At 43.9% G+C, this 21,614-nt stretch overlaps 1 protein-coding gene across 4 annotated transcripts in view; it reads left to right on the top strand.

Annotated features, from left to right (window-relative positions):
* LOC115095861 (zinc finger matrin-type protein 4-like) overlaps nt 1-21,614 on the top strand; it is a 354,259-nt gene that overhangs the window by 142,284 nt on the left and 190,361 nt on the right. For all 4 annotated transcript variants that reach the window (XR_003857896.1, XM_029610141.1, XM_029610140.1 and 1 more), the window contains one exon: nt 1,631-1,864. Coding sequence is in view for 3 of the 4 variants with exons in the window: in XM_029610141.1 (XP_029466001.1) it covers nt 1,631-1,864 (234 nt within the window). In the remaining variant the exon portion in view is untranslated. The remainder of the gene's footprint in view (nt 1-1,630; nt 1,865-21,614) is intronic.

Below are 21,614 nucleotides of genomic sequence, written 5' to 3'. Positions count from 1 at the left end.
CTTGCTACCACTCAGAATTGAGGTGCTTACAGAGAGGTGGGGGCTCGGGGTGGGCCTGGGGCGAGGATTCACCCCCACAGAGTTAGCCAGGGAAGTCCGGTCCTAGCTTATTTGGATGACTTTAGCAGATAACTTTTCTGCTTCCCGAACCTACTCAAAATTGATCTCATAGAGGTCCGTTTTCAAAGGATTTGGGGGACTAGCTTTGGAAGTTCGGGTTCCTAAATTGCGGCTTTTGAAAATTTGCGAGGGCATCCACATCAGAGAGGAGACTGGGGGGCACAGAGGGCCTGATTTTCAAAAGCATTTACCTGCTTAAAACTGGATTTCTACAAGTGTAAATGCACTTTACCCATCTAAAGTGGGCGTTTGAAAATTGCTACCATATGTGCCATTGAATTGTCCATGGGCTATTCATGTGTAAGAGCACTTTACGCGTGTTAATGCCTTTTTAAAATTGCTACGATAGCGTGTTTACATTTATGCACACAATTCCTTTAATCATTACCTCCGGAGTGAATAACTGATCAGGAGGGAGAGAGTGTGTTTAAAGGATGAGACGGGGGAAGAGACGTATCAGGTCCCATCTCTCTTCTCTGTCTTTCCTCTCTTCCCCCCCCCCCCCCCCCCCCCCCAGATTTATCCGGGTTAGCATCTCAGGATCGATAGCAACCTCTACTTGCAGCCCGGTGCAGCCTTTTGCCACCAGGCTGGCAGGAGACTGAGCCATCTTTACTATGCTGGAAGAGGAGGCGAGGGGGCAGGGCACAGGAGGGCAAAAAGGATAAGGGGTGGAGGCAGTACGTGACAAGTGAATTTCTTCCCTGGAAAATTTGAATTCCTGGATATGATTAAATAACACTATGACTGTACTCTCAACCCCTGCAAGACCGATGAAGCAACATCAGAATTTCCCTGGTGGCAAAGCTAGAGTCCAGATGTAAGACTATGCTCATAGGCTGTGCTGGCCGGCCTACAGAGGGGAGTAGATGCTGCCTACATGACAACTGACCACCCAGCCTCAGTCAGATAAAAACAATATTCAGATAAGACTCTGTGGTTTCATTAACTGTTTCTGTTGTGGCCGGGCGCCTCAGACGTATGAAGGACCTGGAGCAACTGCTCCGGTTTGCTCCTCCTTTAATCCAGCAAGATGTGACCTTTCCCAAAGTACGAGAAAGGAATCCAAAAAGGCTTCAGCCCGCAGACACAAAACCACCAGTCAGCATACATCAAGATCAACAAAACAATTTCATATAAGGAAAACAATACACTACAGGTCCTTTATATCAGAAGCTACCATAAACCCAGAGGCAGAGCACCATCCAGTACTCTTAGCTATTTAACTGCCCGGCCCTCTTCCCACACAGAACCACAACAAGGGAACAGAGCCTTCTGCTTGCATAGTTCCCTAAGGACTGCAGAGGCATTTTCCTGTGCTTGGGGCTTCTTTAGCACAGGCAGCATTTTAACCCATTCCTACCAATTCCACGTGTGCTGCAGTCTGGGCACCCCCCACTTCCATGCCGCGCCCACTATGCTGCTGTACTTTGCATTTTGTTGTACGTCCACTATAGTGTCTTCTCCTTGCATTTGACTTTTTTTGTTCATCTTTTTATCAACATGGTAGATTCCACTCAGGACCATCCCGAAGAGCCAGAGATCAACCTCAAAGACTGTGACCTTCCTTGGGCTTTCACGAATGGCAGTGATTCTGGGAAATTCTGCAACCTTTGCAGGGCCTGGTTCAACAACCCCTCCATGGCCCAGCAGCACTACGAAGGGAAGAAGCACAAAAAGAATGCAGCGCGTGCTAAGCTTCTGCAGAGACTCGGGGAGACACTCGATTCTGAGGCGCTGGAAGGTTGGTGAGCTCCTCTCTGGATACTTTTTTTTTTTTATGGCTGAGGACTTAAACCCCTGCATTGATTGATTGTCTACAGCCTTTTATGATTTCCTTTCAACACTGTCTTTGAATACATTTGGTGTGTGTTAGTTGTCAGGGAGGTAATATTGGTATCTCTGGCTGTAGGACTGTGCTTTTACTGTCAGCTTCCTTCATGCTACTCCACCACAGAGCATCTTAGTCTAGATCTGCTGCTACCCTCTTAGATGACCTGGCCTCTCCAGCATGCCTGAATAAATACCAACAATATATATTATCCTGTACCTTCAGAGAAATCTGCCAATGCACTATAACCTTGAATGTTTTATATATATGTTACACCTATAAATATTTCTGCTGATCTCTTGTCTTCAGGCTGTGTCTGTAAGGAGCTTTGTTATAGTTCTGTAAGTGCATATCAGTCTCCTGCCATTGTAGTAGGTCCCTACATCTGTGCTGATGCATCTTAATTCTTGTTTGTAGCACATGCGAAATTCACCCGTACAAGAATATTTTAGCACTGATTTGACCACACGCGTTCCTTCTGAAATTACCTGATTCTGACTGTCCTTAATTGCTTGGTAGTTTGAGATGAACAAATATCCATGTAGTTTACCGTGCTTGTGAAACTTGTTGTCTCTGAGGATTCTCAGAGGAAGGTGGGGAGATGTCCTTGTTCTATAGTACACTCAGTCATGTCGCTTATTTTGACACACGCTCAGAGAATATGTAATAAAAATGTTTATTATGTATACAGCACCATTAGCTTACACGATGACATTCAAGAGTTCAAACGGTTGCAGTGTCCCTGCTCTGTAAAGATTACAATGTAAACTTAGCTACGGTGAGGTTACATGACTTGCCCGAGACCACAGTGAATGGTGGCTAGGGAAATGAAACTGAAGGTCTCCAAGTTCTCATCTCTGTGGTTCAACCATTATGCCACACTGGCCAGTCCCACATAGGTCAACATTGTTCCATTTTATAGAGTTGGCAAGCGCTGTGCATTTCTTCCAGTCATGCATTGCCAAAATTATTTGCTGGACTACCAGTTTGAAATGACAGAAGGGCACTTCAGAAATTTGTCTGCCAAATGTGCAGGTAATTGATGGTTTTGGTTTGTCTGGTAGTTTGATCCTCTGCATGTCCTGATGCTGGTAGGGGAATACAAGCCAGGGCTGTTTGGGGAAGATCATATCAGAGGCGGGCATCCTTGGAGTGTGAGGTCTTGGTATTTTGGAGAGGTGTTTACGGGGACTGGATAAAAGCAGGTTTGGCATTTTCAGAAATGTCCGCCCAGTATTTGGACCAGGTGAAAAAAGCCAGAGACTGAGAGAAAATGTGTTTAGCTGTGCACTTTTGCAATCACTGCACCATCTGGTCTGGAGACTTGTTCATCTCGGGAATCTTTCTGTCATACTGATGATTTATGCCATGCCCAGGGTTTCCATCAAACCTACTGTAGCAGTCCCATGGCTTCTTGGCCTGCTTCATCTGTTTTGAATTTTAAACAGTCACAAAGAAGTTAGAGAATGTTTTTTCTTACGTTGGTAACAGCTACAGAAATACAAATTTTGAACATAAATATAAGTGAGCTATTCTCCCAGGCACTCTATAGACCCAACCAAGTCTCTACAAGCTCTTAATACATTTTTTTTTTTTTAATATTTTCTATTCCGCCTATAATAGTCACCTGTGCTAGGCGGATAGTTCCAAATTTTCATGGAAGGCATGAGAATCCAATGACATTTTCTGTAATATGTGGCTCCTGACAGCTGGTGTGGGAGAGATTCTTCTCATGTGGTAGCATACGACGGACACGTAAGTGACCCCATGTGCGGTATATAAAAAAACTTTAAAATAAATAAATAAATAAATAAATACCTACAGTGTCTGACTACATTTTGTATCCCTGGACTGAGCAGGAGAAATGAGAGATACAAATGAGCTTTTTGGAGATAGTGTAGCTCATTTCCCCAGTGTGATAGAGGTTATCAGTTATACTCATGTGGCCTGGTCCCTCCAGTGCAGTTAGTGTAGCTGGGTTCAAAAAAGGTTTGGATAAGTTCTTGGAGGAGAAGTCCATTAATGGCTATTAATCAATTTTACTTAGGGAATAGCCACTGCTATTAATTGCATCAGTAGCATGGGATCTTCTTAGTGTTTGGGCAATTGCCAGGTTCTTGTGGCCTGGTTTGGCCTCTGTTGGAAACAGGATGCTGGGCTTGATGGACCCTTGGTCTGACCCAGCATGGCAATTTCTTATGTTCTTATGTTCTTATCTACTGGAACCATAAGAAATTCCACAGTCTGAAAATCCAAGTGTGATGCATCTATCGCTTTCTAGTGATGGATATGATGGTCAGTTATCCTGGTTTCTGCCGAGATGTCCATATATTAAGTCACAGCATCTGTACTTAGTTTTCTGCAGATGGAGTTCTACTAGGTAAGTTCTGGAAGATTTAAACAGCTTTGATGAGTACCTCTGGTACTCATCAAAGCTGTTTAATAAAGAACTAATTGTGTTTGTGGGTTCTGAGTCTAGCCTACTACTGTGGCTCCTCACGGGGCTTCTCCCTGTGGGCTTGGTCATCTGCCACAGTACCCAAAGATCCACCTAAACACTGCTCACTCATAACAGGTCCTTGATTAAATATTTGACAACATCAAAGAGCAATTTAGAATTAAGTATTACCTCATGAATCTGTTTAGCATAGTAATCTTTTTTTGCTTTATTAGTTAGTGCATGGTATTTTGTTAGGCATGATCTATATTTTCCTAGGAATTCCACGATGGACATTTCTGCCATTGTTTCTCAAATTTTCCAAGGGTCTGTTTAGTGCAGCTTAAATCATCATTGTACCATGGCTGCTTTTGTTTAGAGGTATTCCTTTCTTTATAAATACTTTTCATTTGGACTGGACTTAAAGTTTCAGCTTATGTCATTGATAATCTGATCTCAGGCATCAAATGCCGGGAAGGCATTAGCTTGATTTAATTCAATGAGCTTAATTTTTATTGATTCTGCAAGTACTTCCATGTCTGTCTTTTTTTTCTGAAGGTAAAAGTTTGATTATTTTATATATATATATATATATTTTTTTTTTTTTTGCGTTTGGTTGAGGAAGGTTATTTCTGCCTTTATTAATTGGTGATCAGACCAGGGCAATATAGTGTGGGAAGTATTGATTAGAAGGTTACCACTTTATGAGTAGCTTTGAAAACAAATTGGGACCACCCCAAAGCATCCATTGACTCTAGAAACATTTCACAGGCCACAGTTCTCGGTGTTTTATCTACATGGAGGTTAAAGTCTCCATGAAAATCCACTGAATGAAAGTCAAGAAATTTACTACATTCATACAAAACTTTTACAAACATTATTATTATTACAGCTTCGTGGAAAATGTGCAACTTATATCTAAAGAATCACGATCACTCCACTCGCATTAATTTGATCTACCTATCAGGTTAAAGCCTCCTACAATTAAGGTGGATTCTGATGATGGAAACACCTTAGCGAATAATTCAATCAGTAGTAAGCAATCTTTTTGTAGTATTCCTGGGGGACTCTACTTTGTAAGGTACTAGCTTAAGTTCTTTTTTTTTTCTAATTATTAATAAACCCCCACCTTTTCTTTGAGGTCTAGTAAAATGAAATACATCATAGATAGGATGTGAAATGTGGTTTAAAAGCACATAATCTTTGTCATTCAGCCAGGTTTCAGAAATGCAATAAAGAATTGCCACACCATTCGCTTTTTCTACATCCTGACCTTGTTTCTAAGGTAGCATCTATGTGTAACCCCCCCCTCCCCCACTTAGGGGAGAGGGCCACCATCCCAGACCTGGAGAGCACCGGACCACCCACCCAGGATGGGGAACTTCTCGGGGGTTGTATGGGATGGGGGCAGGAGTGCTCCTGCATGGACACTGAGAGGGTTAGACTGTCCATGAAATAAGCAGTACACCAGAGCAAGTAAGTTTCAAACCAGGAAAATGACAAAGTTTCAGCAGACACAAAATAAAATCCAAAAGATACAGTCAGAAACAGCTTTCTTTTCAGCTCTCCCTAAGTCTCTTACCGCAGACACAGTTCTTCTTCACTGTAAGTCGTCTTACTCACTGACAGCACTACACCTTCTCCCACAGGTTTTCTATTGCTTAGCGCAAAGAAAGAGTAGAGAGCCCTTGAAAGTCTCCAGACTGACATGATTGGCCAAGGACAAATCCTACTTGGTTTAGATGGTTAGAGGTTCCTGGGTAGCCCTTGTCACTCGCAGAAGTGTTCTTCTCCTGATCTAAGACTGGCACTCCAGGATAGGCCACAACTCCTTGCTGTCCCTTCTGCTTCCAGTGCCTTGGGGAAAGCACTTTTACACCACTTCTAATGCATCCCCTTTGTGGGGAAGTTTCCTCCTGGCACTCAACACTTCCCCTGAACTCCCTATGAGCTTTCCACTGTTGGAAGATTCCCCTTTCTAAAGATTAGGAAAGCCACTCTTCTACTAGTAAGGAGTGAGGACTTAGGCCCCTTACATGTGTAAGGGGATGAGATGAGTCTTGAGATGCACAAGGGAACCAAGATACTGGAGGTGGGGAAGAGTATGCAAAACCAAATGGCTGAATTTTAAAACATGCATGGGCGTAAAATCCGGCAGATACACGCGTGACCGGGTCGTGCACGCACCGAGCGCATTTTAGAAACGGCCCGGCCACGCGGCAGATTGAAAAGGGGTGGGCTGGGGGGGGGGCAGGGTCTGGGTGAGGAGGGGCAGGGAGGGGGCCTGCCAGGACAGTGGCATTAGGCCCTGTCCTGGGGAAGCGCACGCCGGCAGATGAAATAAGTTCTGACATAAAGAAAAAAAAGGTAGGGAAAGGGGTTTTAAGGGTCGGGGAGGAGAGGGGACAAGGTAGGCAGAGTAGGAAGCGGTATAGGGAACTGGGAACCGGCCGATCACGTCGCCGCACGTAGTTTATAAAATCCCCCCTCCCGACTCGCCTGCACATGCCCGCGCGGGAACCGTATTTTAATAACACGCACGCATGTTATAAAATAGCTGCGTCCTTGTGTATGCGCTGGGAACTGCGTGCTCATGGACGCCCGCGCGGTTCTTTTAAAATCGACCCTAAAGAGAACAGCTCCACATCTGACCTCACAGAATGCTGGGGACAGCAGATATACCAAGAGGCCACTCACTGGACCGTAGAGAGAACATAAACTTGCATCGTCTGGGTGCTTTAAGTCTCAACTGTATGGGCTCAATAATAAATAGTGCTTTGGTCCCTAGAAAGAATCTGCTTTGGAAATAGGCACAGCGTCATACTATCACGGTATGATCAGGAGGCACAGCTTCATACTACCACGGTATGATCAGGAGGCAGAGCTTCATACTATCACGGTATGATCAGGAGGCACAGCTTCATACTACCACAGTATGATCAGGAGGCACAGCTTCATACTATCACGGTATGATCAGGAGGCACAGCTTCATACTATCACGGTATGATCAGGAGGCACAGCTTCATACTACCACGGTATGATCAGGAGGCGCTCTGTACCTTGCTTCCGCCTTGCTTCTAGGCTGGTTCCTAAGAATGCTGCCTCACTCCCACGCTGGGTGCATCACTAGCAACCAGCGAAAATGAGGGGACATCCTTAGGGGACAGCAGAGAAGCAAAAAGGAAGGACTGAGGGGGCTCGCAGCAGGGAGGATCAGAGGTTGCCGGAGTCGGGGGGCCACACATGGTCCCCATGGAAGGAGGATGTTCACCTGAAATATAACAAAATGACAAGCAAAATGTTGTTTTGTTTTGTCATTTCTGGTATAAAATGAAACAAAACAATCCATTTTGTTGTGTTTTCCACTTTTGTTTTCAGCAGTAGGCCATCCCTAGTGGTTTATACCATGCAGTAGCCTGTTTCTCTCCCTGACACTCCTTGTCACTTTATCTCCTGTTGCCTCAGGTACTCACTAAGGGGCATGTGTGTGTGTGTGTGTGTGTGTGGGGGGGGAACGAGAACCTGAGCTCAGCCTGCGCCATTTTGTATTTTTGGCGCCTTTGGGGCAGGTAAAATTGGGGATTGCTGCTGCCATCTGAGGACCCCAGGGCTATCAGTAAGCTGAGCGGAGAGGGTTTAGGGAGGTGAGGGGCAGTTATGGGGGCTTGGGTGGGGGTTGTTGGCTTTGCTGTCTTTTCGGAGGTGGACTAGGTGGGCTTTCATAGGGGCTTGTGGCCCTTATAAGATGGTGGACATCTTAGCCCGGTGATGCTCCCAGCGGAAAGGTAGCTGCACCTCTTGATGTGTAGCTAACTTTCCTGGAGTAGGTTTTTCATGAGCTGAGCTACTTTTTGGCACGGCAGTGAGTGTTTTGCATGCATTTGCATGTGATGCAACTTATTACTAGGCTTGCCTTGCGCCTGATTTGTGTGCAGGGAAATACCACGTGAGATTTTCAAATTTTGCACATTATTTCCAAATAGTATATAGTAGCACATTTTTACCGTATGATAAATGCCGAAATTGACATTTATTGCAAGCACAAATGGGTTTTTGCAGCTTAGACTATAAGGTCTTTGGAGCAGGGACATACTGTACCTGAATACATATCACCATTGTACAATACTGCGTAAGACTAGTAGCGCTATCAAAACGCTAAGTATTATTAAGTATTAACACTCGTAAATTGCATCTGCTCATTTTCAAAAGGGAAACAATGTGGATTGGTTTCTTTTGAGAATTGGAGCAATGTAGACTGGCTGAAATAGTCCGCACACTTTGCATTAGGGTTGCCAACTGGCTCCAGATTTTCAGACAGGTTGATCCAGTCCTGGTTTTACTCCCCGGCATGCAGGTACTTATAGTCTTGATTTTTTTTAGGGAATGCGATAGGAAACTCAGAATAAGTCCCAGCATGCAATGGGGTAAAATCAGGCCTGGATCAACCTGTCCTGAAAATCTGGAGCCAGTTGACAACTTACTTTGCGCACAATGTGGGCCATTGAATGTTAGCTCCCAAATGGAATAAACAGATTTGCACCAGTCCAAAGTGAATTCAGAACCTGTGGCGTTCCAGTATCCCCGTTTATTGATTCCTGCCTAATTCAGTGCAGCCGCTGAAGGAAAGCCTTCCCTTTTTTTTTTTTCTTTTAAAGGAAAGTTTAATCCTGAGAACTTTAACAGTCCTAAAAGGATTTGAAAAACATTCTCCCCAAATTTTTGCTAATAAAGAGGAATATTTTACCCCTCCTTGAACCCTGACATTTTTCTTCTGCGTGGTCAGGCAGTGCTAATGTATGAATATTCATGGTTCTTATTTAGGCAGGATTTACTAAGCTTATCCCCCCCCTCCATAGATAGAAAATAGGTAAAAATATTTTTTAAAAGCCTTAGTACATGGGTCTCTTTAGGCAGTGCTTCATTTTGTCTTGTCTGTTAGAAACATTATTTTCAGTTCTTCTGCCCTTTTATTTCTTTAACTCCCTTATCTTCTTGTTTAATTCATTTTCCATTAGTGATCTGTTTTTTTCTTTTTATGCGCTCGACCAGCAGCTAAAACAGTCTTAAGGTTTGTGTCCAAGGCATTGTGTATTTCGATCTGTGAAAAGCATTTGAGTCACCTGAGCTCCCCTTGGCTCTTCAGGTGGCTCCATTGTGATAGAAGCAGCGCCCGGAGTGCCAGAGAAGACGCTGTTCTTTCTGCCAGGGGTGGGGGCCACCCAGAGAAGAATCAGGCTCATCGCTGATCTCCTGCTGGAGCTGCAGGGTCAATCAGTTGAAAGCAGGCCCAGTCCTTTGGCAAGAAGAGGAGGCCTCAGTCAAGAGTGCCTTCTGTACTCAGAGCATCCAAGTGTACCACAGCCGCTGCTGCACAAGAGACCCAGCTGTCGGCTGCGCGGCCAGCCCGGACACCGGAAAGGGCGGTGACGTTGGCGTCCCCGGTGACGCAGCTTTGCTGAAGTTGGCCCCGCAGCTCCCTTTTTCTACCAAGGTGTAGAATTTTCATTAAGAAAAACAATATTGAAGACTAAAAAAAAAAAAAAAAAAAAAGAAAGTAAGTGTCTTCCTCAGAAGCATTCATGAACCATAGCAAGAGAGTAAGAAAATGCTCTCAGTTTAAATAGTGGAAAGGAAATAGAAACCCAGACTCAGTTTTCCAGGTCAGGAGCCGATTCACCAATGTTCACTGCAGCCATCTTGCCCGAGGGACTGCCGTTTCAGCAGTAGTCATCCTGCCCCCCCCATGACTGTGAGCCAAACCTGGATCTCCCGTGCTGCACCACCCAGCACTGTGGCCTGAGCCACAAGGTCAGCTCAGTCAAACTAATGTTTATAATATATATATATAACAGCAACGATCCCTTTTGGAGAGGACATTAATTGGCACTTAGCACCGTACCTGGCATTGCCTGAAGCTTGCAACTCTTCTATACTGTATTTTAAGTACTGATGCATATCTTGTGCATCGCAGAACAAATCACATGGCTCTTAAATGACGCATTCTCTGATATTTCTCTCATTGCATGAGCAAAGGAAGAGGAAGTATCTTTTAATGAAAATAAAACTGATGAAACATCAAACTCAGCTATGCCCAGCATTGCCCAACAGTAGTATAATTTACACTGATGAGAAGCCAGCAGGAGGAGTGTTATATTGCAGGAGGCCTTCAGAAATAATCACTGCAAGGACATGAAATTAGTATGTGGCGCTCTTCTTTATGGGTTGTTTTTTTTTGAAGAGTTATAGTTGATAATGAGTATAAAAATGATTAACGTTTAAAACTGAATTAGTGAATATTAATATCATGACGATGTGTGTGGCACCCAGAAACTGGTCGTGGATGGAGACATTGGGGCCCTTCCGGCTTGCAGGTACCACATGATGCTTATCGCGGTACCGAAGACCCTAATATCCTCTGTGCCTCTCGCCTTCCCATGAGTTTTAACACTATTCTGCCTAGGTAACTCCACTGTGAGACTGCTCCATACACCTGCCATCTTTTTCTTGCAGTATTACTTCCTCGCTTATATCCCATGGTGGTAAGACTTTTGGGGGTGGGCGGGAGAGGGTGACTGGGTGTTGGACTAAGTTTGGGACCTTGCGTACTTATCCATCCAGGATGGTGGAGAATCGGTGAGGAAGAAAGCAGACCCTGACTTGCATAACGAGTGGTGCCCTGCAAGTGGTCAAGCTTCTTTGGCAGGCAGCCGGGATACATCCGCAGCCGTGTGGCTCAGAATAACTGGGCAGACGACTGGATGCACTAATTGGCCTTTATCTGTCAGCATCTACTGTACAACTCCCGAATCTACCTCATCCAGACACCTGTTGTGGCCCATTGATAGGAACTGCTTATCCACGGAAAAATATTTCACTTATGTGTGTTGTTTATACCTTTTGAGGTATGCAAATGTCCCTATTATACCCCGTTCTCCCAGATGTACATTGGTGCAGATGTGTTTGCGGCATGTGCAGCCAGGGAATACCGCCCATCCTTTACTGGACATAATGACCTCCGGCTCTGGAAAAGCAGAAGAAATTGTGCAATCTGTCCCTGGGGGCAAGAAATAAAACAAGACTGCTACATGGAAATGGTGCAGCAGACATCAGGTCGGCCTGCCATTCAAGAAGATCTGATTCACTTGAGGCTTTTTTTCCCCCCATTCTGTGTCTATGGGAAAAGACCTTGATGAGTCACAGCCAACATGAGAGAGAATAAAGGAAAGTGTGAGTAATGCAATACTCTATATTTATTGCATGAGCTTAACTTGAAAGACTGTCATGTATGATGTCATATTACTCTTGGTAATATATAATGAAACAGATGCAACCTCTGAGCAGTGCTGCTCTGAGCGGACTACTGTGCATGGTCAACGCAAGACAAATTATGCAATCTGTAGTCCTCTATGCATTATTTCTACCTGACGTTTCTTGTGCATCCTGTTTGGAATCACATAGCTTAGCTTTGCACTTCCCAAACTCGTATCCGATATGACCCTATTTTAACACTTGAAAATCCACATGAGATCAGACACCAGCCAAAATAGTAGATGTCCACTTCCTCTTCCTTCCCTCACCCATCCAACCAAAGGAGAGATGGCGTGGTAGCGAGGAGGGCCCGTGAATCAGCCTGTGTGTCCAGACCCGGGCCTTCCTCATGGATTTCCAGTCTAATAGCAAAGCCATTTAGGAAGAGGCTGTGTTCATCACCGCTTCCAGGTTGCAGGATGAAGTGGTGATCTGGAGGGAAGGGGAGGGGAATTGGGTGTGGGCGCAGCCCTGTTTCTCATGACCCTATATATTGATTTTTGCAACCCCATTTGGGCTCGTGATCCGCAGTTTGGGAACTGCAGGCCTTAGCTTCATCTTTCAGTTTCAGTCTGAGATTTTAAAATCCATACCAGTGAAATGCCTGGATTGGAAGAAAGGGAGATTATAGGCAGGAAAAGGAACGGGACACCTTTTGAAGAGCTTGAGAAGTTACCTGGGTCATAGTCCTCTGCTACCTCGAGACAGTCCTACTCTCAGAGCTGGTACAAGGATATTTAGCGCGCCCTAGGCTAACCTTCGTCATGCACCCCTCCCCCCAGTCTACCTGTTGGCGGTAGCTCCAGCACAGCGCTTCCTCCTACTGGCAGCGGCGGCTCCAGCACAGTGCCCCAATTTTTTTACGGTATTGCCTCTGGCACAGCACCCTTCGGGGCCTCTCACTGACGGCGTCTTGCCGCCCCTAAAATTTTGGTGCTGCAAGCGACCGCTTAGTTTTCCTAATACAAGCACCAGCCCTGCCTGCCGTGCCCTGCGCTGTACTAACAAGGGACGAACGCCAGAGCTCAGAGCAACCCTTCTGTGCATTCTGCATCCCCAAGGGAAAAAAATAAAAAGTTCAGCGCAATGAAAGGGATTCTTGTATGCCTTACTATCTGACACAAGCCCTACAGTATTTAAAATGGGCAGTTTTTTGTTCTCGTCTGGTTAAAGGAATCGAGGGAAAGTAGGACCAAGTGGGTTCCTGAGGGCACAACACAGGCTGCCCCTGAACGGAACAGAGCAAGGCACCTTGTTCGTGTCACAGCGGTTTTCCTGATCTGATTCTGCTGCCGTTTACTGCACTGAGCTGACGTGGCGGTTTATTAATTACATCTGCTCATTAACTCTGCTTTCACCAGCGGGCCACGCGACAAGGAGCACAGCTGATGCACGTGTTAAGCATTGTGTGTGTGTGTGTGTTCATTTCATGGTTTAGTTGCATTTCATATGGATGTGTACATCAAAATGCCAAGTATGTCTGCTCGGTTTTACATCTCTGGCCTTGAGTGCCCATGATTAAGCTTGTCCCTGGCATGGGGGGGGGGGGGGGTTATAATACTGAGCCTGTGCACTGAGAAATCCCTCCAACCCCCTCTCTCTTCTCCACTTCACCCTCCCCAGCCTGTTTATTTTCTCTGTCGTTTCCAGGAGCGTTTCCGCCCCCCCCTCCACCCCTTTTATTTCTGTTCAGACCTTGGGCCCCCCAGGAGGGTTTACAGCTGTCTCACTCCATGTGAATCCAGCCAAGTAATGTAAGATGACTTGTGGGGTCATGAGGGAATGCTGCAGAAATTGGTTTTAAAGGTCACCGAAATGCAAGAGTTTCAGCGGGGTAGACCCTGCCCCCCTCCCTCCAGCTTCTATATTAATGTCCCTCCTGTCGAGCCGACCCCACTAAGGAACCATCAGAGCATTTGGTACCCAGCCTTGTTTCCTTATTAATTTGAGAACATAAGCTGTAACATTCTGGCTATGTTTCTGTTCTTTAATACCTGTTATTGTGATAATACCCTGGGGACGGGGACTATTTTCCAGAAGCTCCACAAAATTCCATACTAGCAAATACATTTTATGCAAATTTTCAAAGGGAAATATTGTGGGATATTTTGTTGGAGTGCTTCAGGGGGGTTTTGGTAGAGACAGTCCGGTTGGCGGTGGGGAAGAAGTAGAAAGTTACAATAGCATAAAGGATTGAACTGATCAGACTTGTGGAAACAGCGAAGGCCACAGAAATGGTAAACTGTGTTGAAGGTTTAGTCAGAATGCTAACGTATGTCAGAGGTCGTCATTAAGTTTAGTTTCTGCCTTCTGACCTCAACTTACAAGAAATCATATGACTCACAAGAATGCAGTCTTATTAGTCTATAGGAGGCAATACCAACCAGTTGGAAAAGACTATGCAAACAAACAAACGAACCCATTGGTGTGGAAGTTTAGGGAAGGGGAAGTTTTTAACCGACTGTAATGGCTTGGGCGCTCTGAGCTGGCATTTCCTCCATATTGCTTGGTGAGCTGCTGCTTAGAAGATATCACAAAAGACAAAAGATTTTTCTCTTAATGGCTGTTGGTATGCAGTGTTTACTAGTGCCTCCTACAGCTTCCCTGAGATAATTAGGTGCCACAGAGGACCTGTGCTAAGAGTTTGGTACCTGCTGTTTGTATGGGTAGGTAAGGACAATAGAAAACTACCTGTACAAGTGGTATTTTACTGCCCTCCCCAATCTAACTACTGTACGAATGCCTCCATATCTCATGACTAAAAGTACACGTGCAATAGAAGTTGCAGGTGCACTTAGCTGCATTTGAGGAGGTCTAAATCATTCAGGCCATTCCACCTAGGCAAATATGTTTTGAAAATTGTCTTCTATCTCTGTATGATGGCAAAGCTTCAAAAAGGTTTTTGAAAGAAACAAAACGAAACCATTGTCAGAAGAGCACCGCGCAAGGCTGGTCCAGTGGCTCAGTTGGTAAATGCAATGCACTATTCAAAACAGAAACAGTGCTGTTTTTTTCACATTTATGAAATATGTTACAAAATCAAAACAGTTTTTATACAAACATAGCAACTGTAGGCTGTGGTAACTTGCAATATTTGTATAAAAACTATTTTGATTTTGTAACATATTTCATAAATGTGAAAAAATAGCACTGTTTTTGTTTTGAATATACATTTGGCTAATTACAGTGCTTGAGTGTTACCTTTGATGTAGACTACCGTGGTAGTTTCAAATGCTGTGCACTGCCATAATGAAGGTCCCTTGTTCCATTCCTGGGTTATGTCTTATGGCCACAGTTGGGGATGCTGTGGAAGTCATGGACATAGCTATATATATATATTGTATGTATGTGTGTGTGTGTATATATATATATATACACACATACATACAATCTAGTGGCTGGATCCAGGGCCCATGATTGTTCCAGAAGGAGCCTTGGTTCAGAGCGCCTGGTCTAGGATTGTCACTTCAGTGAGTAGACTAAACATAACTTGGGAGAAGATATAAAATAGGGTAAAAAAAAAAAAAATCCCAGGGGAGTTGCAAAGGAAAACTCATGGCACCAGAGCTCAGTCCTGACTCTGACTGAGCTGGAAAGTACAAAGGAGCAGAAAGAAACTACTGGGTCAAAAAAAAAACTAAGAGGCCAATAATCAGAAGCCATTTGGATGAATAACTGAAAAGATAGCCTAGTATATTCAGCTGCACCGCAGAATATCCCCATTAAGTTAGCTGGATAGCTAACTTTAGCTGCTCCATGGCTGAATATCAGCCCCTAAAAGCACAGTTCAATGATTGATTTGCCTTTTTTTTTTTAAGGGATATGGCCCAGTGAGGGTAGCAGGGGAAATGTTGGGTTATTTGGGATGCTGTGAGTTACAGTAAATCAGAGAAGCAGAGATTATCTTCATGAAGCATATGACTATAGGTCTTCTTAAAACTGAAAACACGTTCTGCGAGAAGAAACAGTGGAATGCTTCCATGGTCGCACAACTCTTCCACTGCGTGAAACGGTCTCTCGTCCACACACGGGAGGTTTTTGGAATTATCAACCGAGTGCTCCAAGCGCTTTAGAATGGGGACGGATTTAAGATTATGGCGCCCATAGGCAGAGAATCAGGAATGGAGGTTGGGGGGGGGGCATTCATCCTGAAAATCAGAGAGCAGCATAGGGATTTCTATTTTTGGGGTTTTTTTTGGCGCTTTCAGAATTTGGCGCCTGAGGCATGTGCCTGTGTTGTCTGTGCTTAAGTCTGGCCATGCTTTTGTAATGGGTCTTTCAGGAAGTAGCTCTTTTTGGTCACTGAGAAGACCCTTGGAGAGGATTTGGAGTGGGGAAGACTATTTAATCTCTACTTGGATGCTAATCTAAACTTGTGTAATAAGGGGGTGTGGGTATATTGTATGATAGCAGAAGCTGCCTTTATTTCTAAATTGTTGCTTTGGAAATTGTGGTATCCTGGATAACCACTAGATGGCATCAGGTATGGTAAGATTATACAATATCTATGTACTGAGTAAAATGGAGGAAGAGTGTTTTAATGGGCTCTAATGTGAAATGTCTCTTAGGAAGACCTGTAGAGGCAGTGTTCCACCAGTATAAAAATGCTGAACTTGGTTTGGCAGGAGGAGTTGGAGGGAACCCACCTAGGGAATGATACGGTCTCCAGAACTGAACGCAGTACTCCAGATGAGGCCTCACCAAGGACCTGTACCAAGGGCATTATCAACTCCTTTTTCTTACTGGTTATTCCTCTCTCTATGCAGCCCAGTATTCTTCTGGCTTTAGCTATTGCTTTGTCACATTGCTTAACTGCCTTCAGATCTCCAGACACTATTACCCCAAGGTCCCTCTTCCAGTCTGTGTACGTTAGTTGTTCACCTCCCCCCCCCCCCAATTATATACAGTTCTCTTTGATAATTTCCACATCCCAGATGCATGACTCTGCACTTCTTGGTATTGAATCTCAGCTGCCAAATCTTCGACCACTCTTCAAGCTTTCTTAAATCACTTTTCATTCTCTCTACTCCTTCAGGCATGTCCACTCTACTGCAGATCTTAGTATCATCCGAAAATATATAAACTTTACCTTCTATTCCTTCCACGATGTAGCTCACAAATATATTGAACAGAACCGGTTCCAAAACTGATCCTCGTGGCACTTCACTTAACACCGATCTCTCTTCAGAATAGGTTCCATTTACCATTACATGTTGTCTCCTGTAAGTCAACCAGTGGATTATAAACTAATCAGTAAGAAAAAGGAGGTGATAATGCTCTTGTACAGGTCCTTGATGAGGACTCACCTGGAATACTGTGTTCAGTTCTGGAGATTGTATTGCAAAAAGGATAGAGATAGGACAGAGGTGGTCCAGAGATGGATGACCAAAATGTTGTGGGTTTTGTATCACACATGGCAAATGGAAAATGAATCAATGTGGACAAGTGCAAAGTGATGGACTTAGGGAAAAGTAAGCCAAATTATAGCTACACAATGCAAGATTCGACATTAGGAGTCACCATTCAGGAAAAGGATCTAGGTGTCATCATTAATAATACATTAAAATCGTCGGCTCAGTGTGCAGCAGCAGCAGCCAAGAAAGCAAATAGAATGCTAGGGATTATGAAGAAAGGAATGGAGAATAAAACAGAATATCATAATGTCTCTGTATTGCTCCATGGTGCGACTTCATCTTGACTATTGTGTGCAATTCTGGTCACGACATCTCAAAAAAAGATATAGCAGAATTATAAAAGGTACAGAGGACCACAAGCAAAATGATAAAGGGGATGGAATGAATTCTCTATGATGAAAGGCAAAAGAGGTTAGTACTCTTCAGCTTGGAGAAGAGATCGTTGAGGGGAGATATGATAGAGGTCTATAGAAAATGACTGGAATGGAATGAGTACATGTTAATCAGTTTACTCTTTTGAAAAGTACGAAGACCAGGGGACACACAATGAAATTACTAGATAATACATTTAAAACTAAGGTAAAATAATTTTGTACTGAACGCATAATTAAGCTCTGGACTTCGTTGCCAGAGAATGTGGTGAAAGCTATTAGTGTAGCTGTGTTTAAAAAAAGGTTTGCACAAGTTCCTGGAGGAAAAGTCCTATAAGCTATTATTAAGGTGGAGTTGCAGAAATGCACTTCTTATCTCTGGGACAAGCAGCATGGAATCTGTTTACCTCTTGGGATCCTGCCAGGTATTTGTGACCTGAATTGGATGATGTTGAAAACAGGATAATTGGCTACATGGACTTTTGATCTGACCCAGTATGGCAAGTCTTATCTTCTGTATCGGAAGACTTATGAGGGGAGGCTGAAGGATGTAAACATGTATATCCTGGAAGAGAGGAGGTGCAGGGGGGATATGATACAGACCTTCAGATACCTGAAAGGTTTTAATGATGCATGAAATTTGAACCTTTTCCATTGGAAAGCAAATATTAGAACTAGGAGTCAAGAAATGAAACTCTAGGAGGGATGACGCAAAGCCAACATCATTAAATATTTCTTCACGGAAAGGGTAGTGCATGCCTGGAATGCCCTTCCAGAAGAGGTGGTGAAGACAAAAACAGTAAACAAATTAAAAAAAATGAAAGACAAAATGAAAATGAAAGACAAAATGAAAATGAAAGACAAAATGAAAAAAATGAAAGACAAAAACAGTAAACAAATTAAAAAAAATGAAAGCCTTTCCTGAACTAAACTGATCCTATTCCATTATTAAATAGGCGCTCAGACTTTGCCTTATTCATGGTAATTAATATCTCTACCGCATAATCAATATCCCTACCTCTAAAGGACAATTCATTAATGCTTTAAGCACATTGACTGGCATTTACGTTCTCTCTATTTAATCCCCAGCTTCTTTTCTATGCTCCAAGTTGTATTACTCCCTTGTTTTATTGTAACTGCATACCTTAACCTTCTCTTGTTTAATGTTTTTTATCATTATTATTACTACAACTATTATTATTATTATTATTATTAAGATAAATGTTAGTTTTTTACCGAGTTTTGTTACCTATCCACTTGTTAATTGTAAACCGACATGATGCGATATCTATTGCGAATGCCGGTATAGAAAAACTTAAAATAAATAAATAAATAAATAAAAGGGGCATGGGATAAACACTGTGGATCCCTAAAGGCTAGAGGATGGAAATGAAAGAAAGGGTGCATGGGGGTAACCTGTCCTGCATGGAGTGGCAGTTACTACCCTTAACAGAAGGCATGGGGATTACTACTATTAACCAATTAGCTTTCATGCTTTTGATGCAACTGCAAAATTGCTCTCCACTTAGGTGGGTGGGAAACGAAAGGGAATTGTATTCGGACAACATACAACGCTGGGCCTCCGACTTTTATGGTCTGGGGTACTGTTACACAGACATCAGGGAAAAATCGCAGGACTGCTTCTACGGCCAAGTCCAACCGCAAAGTATGTTCAAGCAGCAGCATTGTCTGAGCTTTCAAGAAGGCTGCTCACCCCGTAAAATGTTGCCAGCAGTAATTTTGTTATGGGTTTGACAGTTGCTTGGTTTTGATTGTAAATATTACTACCCTTAACAGAAACATGGGGTAATCTGCCCAGAGCGGCAGTTACTACCCTTAACTGAAACATGGGGGTAACCTGCACGGAGCAGCAGTTACTACCATAAGAAACTTTCTGGGCGGACTAGATGTCCCATTTGGTCTTTTTCTTCCGTCATTACAATGTTATGGGGGCCTGATATTCAGCCGGCAGTTAGCAGGATTAGTAGGATTTAGCTGGCTGTCTAGCAGCCACTGAATATCTGCTTAAGTTAAGCGGCCGCTAGATAACCAGATAAATCTATCTCTTAGCTGGAGAACATTGTGGGTGGGCAGTGGGAGGATCGGGCAGCACTACTTAGCAGATTAAGTTATCTGGCTAAGTAGCAGTATTTAGACTTAGCCGGATAAGTTGTCCATCTAAGTTAGACTATTGAGCAGGTCTCAACTTAGACAGATTCAGCTTATCCGGCTAAGCAGCTACTTCTACACGGATATTCAACAGAATAGCCACGAAACTTAGCTGGATAAGTTATATCTGGCTAAGGCCTGGATTTATCAAAATGCGGTAAGTACCGCATGCGATAGCAAAAGGGGTGTGGTTTATGCTAATGTAGTAGTTATCGCATTTTGCGATAATTACCTGTGCAAAGAGCTAAGTTAGTGCGATACCATTTCATATACTGTGATAAGTGCTAAACCCAATGTAATTCCTACATTCAACCACTGGGGGACCTGTTTTTCAATGGGGAGAGAGAGAGAGAGAGAGAGAGAGAGAGAGAGAGAGAGAGAGAGAGAGAGAGAGAGAGATTGGCCATAATAGCATGTCCCGTAGATAGGTATTTGTATCCCTAGGATAGGCCCACCTAGTAACTCGAGGTGGGGATTAGGTAAGAGTGTAGGGGGTTAGGAGCCGCTTTCACATTGTACATGAGACGTACGAACAGAACAGCGGTCTCTTGTGAGGATTAGCTGGCCTTCGGAGTGAGGAAACGCACTCCAAGATGAGATTTGGGCAAGGGTCTCTCAACCTAGCTTGATGTTACCCAGGTAGAGAGTCCATCAAGCTAGGTTGAGAGACCCTTGCCCAAATCTCATCTTGGAGTGAGTTTCCTCATGTACAATGTGAAAGCGGCCCCTCATGTACAATGTGAAAGCGGCCCCTCATGTACAATGTGAAAGCGGCCCCTAACCCCCTACACTCTTACCTAATCCCCACCTCGAGTTACTAGGTGGGCCTATCCTAGGGATACAAATACCTATCTACGGGACATGCTATTATGGCCAGTCTCTCTCTTTCTCTCTCTCTCTCTCTCTCTCTCTCTCTCCCCAGGGCTCTGGAGCCTTCACATCCTCTGAAAGAAGCTGTGCGGAACACATCGCAAATGGAGATAAACCCTTTCCGCAGGGTCCTGGCCGCTATCGCACCACCTAACGCATTTGAAAAAGGTGTAGCTAAATATCTGCATTATGGCTGTGCGCTACTCTTCGCAGGGAGCCTAACCCAGCCCACTCTCCGCCCATTTTTGGAATTTGCATCGCACCATACGATATGGTGCGATCGCATGCGGTAAACACGTTTTCGCATGCGTTAAGGCCTATCGCATGCGAAAACGCCTTACCGCATTTTGAAAAATGACCCCCTAAGTTACTTAACCGTTTAGGCTTTAAATATCTACCTCACTATATTTACTATGTTACTATGAGTGGGTTCCACTTGTATGGCCTCTCTTTTCTGAGAGGGTACTGCAGGGGCTTTCCCCCTCATGGGGTAAGGCCTGAGGTGGAGAGGTGTTTCTCTTCAAGGGGAACAACCAGGGGGCCTGTTCTGAGTCCCAGAGGTGGGGAAGAGTGATGATGCAGTCAGGAATCTTCAGAATGATGAGAGCGAGGGCCAGATGAAAAATCCCTTGCTATTGCCTAGATGGGAGTTGGAAAAAAAAAAAGGCTGAACTGTTAAAGAGCTTCCTATTGGTACTGAAGAGAATTATTATGGGGTACTTGCCAGGTTATGGGGTACTTGCCAGGTTATGGGGTACTTGCCAGGTTCTTATGGCCTGGATTGGCCACTGTTGGAAACAGGATGCTGGGCTTGATGGACCCTTGGTCTGACCCAGTATGGCATTTTCTTATGTTCTTATGTTCTTAATCTTAAGTGGTATAGTTTGCAATAAAGACTGAGAGAACATGGTTTATTAAGAGAAGGTGGAAATGTATCTGAAGTGAGGGGAAATTTAGTTTACTGTGTAGAGAAAGGAAGTACATGTAAATTGCTCTCTTAACCAAGAGGAAAGTGTATATAATTGTTAATGAGTTAATATGTTAATCTTTACTGTATTCTTTTAACTGCTGCAGCCTAGCTGTAGAAGCTTATG

Source organism: Rhinatrema bivittatum, chromosome 7 (assembly GCF_901001135.1).
Source record: "Rhinatrema bivittatum chromosome 7, aRhiBiv1.1, whole genome shotgun sequence".
Lineage (NCBI taxonomy): Eukaryota > Metazoa > Chordata > Amphibia > Gymnophiona > Rhinatrematidae > Rhinatrema > Rhinatrema bivittatum.
This window is presented reverse-complemented; position numbering and strand designations above follow the sequence as displayed.